Source organism: Mandrillus leucophaeus, unplaced genomic scaffold (genome assembly GCF_000951045.1).
Source record: "Mandrillus leucophaeus isolate KB7577 unplaced genomic scaffold, Mleu.le_1.0 Scaffold65, whole genome shotgun sequence".
Lineage (NCBI taxonomy): Eukaryota > Metazoa > Chordata > Mammalia > Primates > Cercopithecidae > Mandrillus > Mandrillus leucophaeus.
This window is the reverse complement of record NW_012107030.1, coordinates 2,883,425-2,888,339: the sequence shown is the minus strand read 5'-3', so window position 1 is coordinate 2,888,339 and position 4,915 is coordinate 2,883,425. Positions and strand designations below refer to the sequence as shown.

General features: G+C 39.8%; 1 protein-coding gene across 2 annotated transcripts in view; it reads left to right on the top strand.

Annotated features, from left to right (window-relative positions):
• Positions 1-4,915, top strand: part of SEC23IP (SEC23 interacting protein) — a 52,936-nt gene that overhangs the window by 12,923 nt on the left and 35,098 nt on the right. For both annotated transcript variants that reach the window (XM_012001077.1, XM_012001078.1), the window contains one exon: positions 2,014-2,207. In XM_012001077.1, coding sequence (XP_011856467.1) covers positions 2,014-2,207 — 194 coding nt within the window. The remainder of the gene's footprint in view (positions 1-2,013; positions 2,208-4,915) is intronic.

Here is a 4,915-nt window from a genome sequence, read left to right as displayed (position 1 = left end):
AGGCAGGTCATCTGAGGTCGGGAGTTCACAACCAGCCTGACCAATCTGGAGAAACCCTGTCTCTACTGAAAATACAAAATTAGCTGGGTGTGGCGGCGCATGCCTGTGATCCCAGCTACTCAGGAGGCTGAGACAGGAGAATTGCTTGAACCCGGGAGACGGAGGTTGCGCATTGCGCCATTGCACTCCAGCCTGGGCAACAAGAGCGAAACTCCACCTCACACACACACAGGAAAGGTTAAATAAATCATGGAAGAAGTATTGCTAGATTGATTTCTATAAAGGTGTTAGTTTACTTTGTTCTGTGAGAAGGTCTAGTTCAGCTTGTAATTGATTTTTTTTCTAAATTTTTAAATTTTTAATTTTTGTGGGTACATAGTAGGTGTATATTATTATGGGTTACATGAGATATTTTGATACAGGCATGCAATGTGTAATCATCACATCAGGATAAATGGGGTATGGGTATCCCTCCCCTCAAGCATTTTTCCTTGATTTGGGGTTTTGTTAGGTTTAAAAATTCTTCTTAAAATTGCTTTGGGGTCTAGTTATTACACTAAATAATTGTCCAGATATACATGTAGGATAATTACTACTAACATCAGTTTGGGTGTGAAGCATATTCAGAATTCTTTTGGACAAGCATGACAGTCTTAACTTTGCCGTCCCCTCCAGGTTCCTCCTTCAATGCAGTCTCCAACACAGCAGCAGGTACCTGCCAGACCTGGAGCTCCCTCTGTTCAAGTGCCACCTCCTTTTCTACTTCAAAACCAATATGAGCCTGTTCAGCCCCACTGGTTTTACTGCAAGGAGGTAGAATACAAACAACTGTGGATGCCTTTTAGTGTGTTTGATTCTTTGAATCTTGAAGAAATCTATAATTCAGGTAAACATTGGTCATGCATTATTCATAATCTGATTTTAGGAAGAGAAGGAATGAGTATTTATCCATGATGTATTTTCTGTGAATGTCAAATGCTTTGATCCTTATAGACCCCAGACTCTGTACCTTAAGATGACGATATTAATATAAGTCCTGAGTTACTGGGGTAAGGTATTTGAAGAAGTGTTTTAGTAATTTACTTTGTAGTTTAAAGGTATTTTGAATCAGAGAACTTGAGCAGTTCATATAATCCAGGTTTCAATTTTTCTGTTTCCCTCATTCATTTGTAGTTATGGGGGCATTTATAAAGGGCTTTCTGTGGAACTCTCGATCCTGGAGATGCTCTGTGAAAAAAGTGTTCCCTGGTCAGATGAGGTTTGGAAATGCTGCTCACTGTATCTAGGTTTGAGAGAGATGGTGTGCAGGAGTGTGTTAATGCTTTGAGAAGTCCTGCAGTGTAGAAATGTGTTTCTTTGTTTATCCTGGTATTATTTGATCGTGGACTTAAAAGTCACCTATTAATGGCCTTTAGAAACATATTCCATGGAATATTGTTGTACGTAGATATTGTTGTTCTGATTTAAAAAAAAAATCCATCAGTTCTTTGAATTATGTTTTTAAAGTTTGTCTTGACTATTTCTTTTCTACTTAAGAAGAGTCATAATTTTGAGCAGCACAGATTAATCTTAAACTTCTATTTTTAAATAAAAATGAGCTTAGTTTTTTGTCTTTAAAGACTGAGTAGTCACCGTATTCATTATTTGTTATTTTATTTTTATTTTCTTGAGACAGAGTCTCACTCTGCTGCCCAGGCTGGAGTGCAGTGGTGCAATCTGGACTCCCTGCAACCTCTGCTTCCTGAGTTCAAACAATTCTCCTGCCTCAGCCTCCCAAGTAGCTGGGATTACAAGCATGTGCCACCACACCTGGCTAATTTTTGTATTTTTAGTAGATAGAAGGGTTTCACCATTGGCCAGGCCGGTCTCAAACTCCTGACCTCAAGTGATCCACCTGCCTCGGCCTCCCAGAGTGCTGGGATTATAGGCATGAGCCACTGCGCCCAGCTGCTTATTGATTATTTTAAAATATGCCTTGCAGCAGTCAGGAAAAGTGTTAATTTTGTTCTCTAGTTCAGCCAGATCCGGAGAGTGTGGTTCTTGGCACGGATGGAGGGCGCTACGATGTTTACCTCTATGACCGAATAAGGAAGGCTGCCTACTGGGAAGAGGAGCCAGCTGAAGTGAGACGCTGTACTTGGTTTTACAAGGGGGACACAGATAGTCGATTTATTCCCTATACTGAGGAGTTCAGTGAAAAACTAGAGGTATGGGAGCTTTATTTCTTTATGAGTTTCTTTAAAAAAATGTAGGTCCTATATACATTGGTGAGTAACATTGACAGTGGAGCTGACTTTATTTACAAGACAGCTTGTCTTGATGCTGTTCACGGAGAAGATTACTGTTTAAGTGGTGTCATCACTCATGAGGTGCTAATCGTGGCATCTGTGTCTAAAGATAGAATATGGTTTACAGAGGTACATCACAGATCTAATAAGGTGCTTGTGTCAAGCCTTCAATAGAACCTAGGCTGCTGGGATTTGTTGTTGATAGAAAATGCCAAGCATATGGACATTTTCAAATTAATATTCAGTAAAAGGCTTGAAATTAACCTCTGATTTGTGAAAATAAATAAATAGAATTGGAAGAAGTATCATGAGCCTTATTAGCCATCTTAAATCTATAATTTCTTTGTATAATTGTGTTAAATGCTTGTGTTAATTCTACTTAAGAGTTGAATGTTAGATATTTGAAATACGTTCAGTGAATTCAGTTGCATAGATGGGAAATGAGATACAGAATGTTTTAGTTAACTTCTGGCTGGGTGTGGTGGCTCGTGTCTATAATCCCAGCACTATGGGAGGCCGAGGTGGGCAGATTTCTTGAGGCCAGGAGTTTCGAGAACAGCCTGGCCAACATGGTGAAACCATGTCTCTACTAAAAATACAAAAACTAGCCAGGCATGGGGGCACACCTCAGTAGTCCCAGCTACTCGGGAGGCTGAGGAGGAAGGATCACCTGAGCCAGGGAAATCGAGGCTGCAGTAAGCTGAGATCATGCCACTGCATTCCAGCCTGGGTAATGGGAGTGAAACCCTCCCTCAGAAAAAAAAGAAAGCATATATTTATATATGTGCATATATGTGTGTGTGTGTATATATGCGTGTATATATGTATATATAAAGAAAAAAGTGTAAAGGAATGGTGATATCTATAGCTTAATTTTAGACATAAATAAAGATGTATTGTAATTTTTGGTACCTTTGGTAGGCCCCTACGAAGCTATCATGTCCCCAGATTAAATGTTTAGTTTTACTAGTTTGAAGCTGAAGTATATATTTTCAAGTCCAATCTGTGTCTGAAAGTCTACACTTTATCTTAACTGTATTTGATTTTATATGGGTGACATAGACTTTGAGGCAGGATAGATATCCACGTACCGACCATTGCAGCAACACATGGCTACCTAGGGAGATGCTAGCTTTTGTTCGGCTTCTTGCAGGAAACTCAAACCAGATCAGGGAAGAGACACAGAAGGTTAGGAAGTGAGAAAGCCAGTAATAGAAAGGGAATAAGATACATATTGCTCAGCATCCCGTTGGTGATCCTGTCCTGTCAGAGCACTAAGACAAAACAATGGAAGGGTTGGAGACAGAGAACACCTTTAATTTGATGAAGACATGATTGTCTACGTGGAAAATCAGAAGAACCTCTAGAAATATTATTAGCACCAATGCAAGAGTTTTTTGCAAGTCTGTGTATATAAAATTAACATACGTAAATTAGTAACATTCCTGTGCCATCGAAATAACCAACTAAAAATCGAAAAAGAAGATACTATGTGTTTATAACAGAGAGACTATATATTTATAAAACTACAGGCAATGTAGGAAAAAAGTCCAAGCAAAGTACCCGTGAACTTTATGGAGATAAACTACAAAACAGAATTGAAGAATGTAAAAGGCGACCTCAACAAATGGAACTAGGTTGGGCATGGTGGCTCCTGCCTGTAATCCCAGCACTCTGGGAGGCCAAGCTGGGTGGATTGCTTCAGCTCAGGAGTTCCAGACTAGCCTGCACAACACCGCAAAACCCCGTCTCTACAAAAAATACCCACACAAAAATTAGCCGGGTATGGTGGCCCATGCCTGTGGTCTTAGTTGCTCAGGAGGCAGAGGCAGGAGGATTGCTTGAGCCTGGGATCTTGAGGCTGCAGTTAACTGTGATGGTGCCACATCACTTTAGCCAGGGCAACAGAACAAGACCTTGTCTCAGAAAAAAAAAAAAAAAGAAATGGAGCTAAACATTATGTTCAAGTGGGCACTATCATAAAAGATATCAATTCTTCCCAAATTATCTGATAAATTTTAGGCAATCCCAATCAAAATTCACATCAGGGTTTTTTTTTGTTTTTGTTTTTTTTTTTTGGTAAAATTTGCAAGCTGCTTCTAAATTTTTTGTGGAAGATCGAAATGTCAAGGATAACCAAGACCATTTCGACAATGGAATGTGGAATCTTTACCAGATAATACTTACTATAAAGCTGTGAATTGAAAGGGAATATGAAGAAGTGAAAATTATTTATTTTTTAAACAAGGTCTCATTCTGTCCCCCCGGGTGGAGTGCAGTGGCACGATTTCAGCTCACTGCAACCTCCACCTCCAGGATTCAAGTGGTTCTCCTGCCTCCGCCTTCCGAGTTGCTGGGGTTACAGGTGCCGCCACCATGTCCAGCTAATTTTTGTGTTTTTAGTAGAGGCAGGGTTTCACCACATTGGCCAGGATGGTCTTGAACTCGTGACCTCAGGTGATCCACCTGCATTGGCCTCCCAAAGTGCTGGGATTACAGGTGTGAGCCACCACACCTGGCCTGAAAATAATTTTTAAGATGGTGAAAGTTTTCTTTCTTTAATCATTGTTGTTTGTGGCCTTGCTTTTAGAAATTATAGATTATATTTAAAGTTTTTTTTTTTTTTT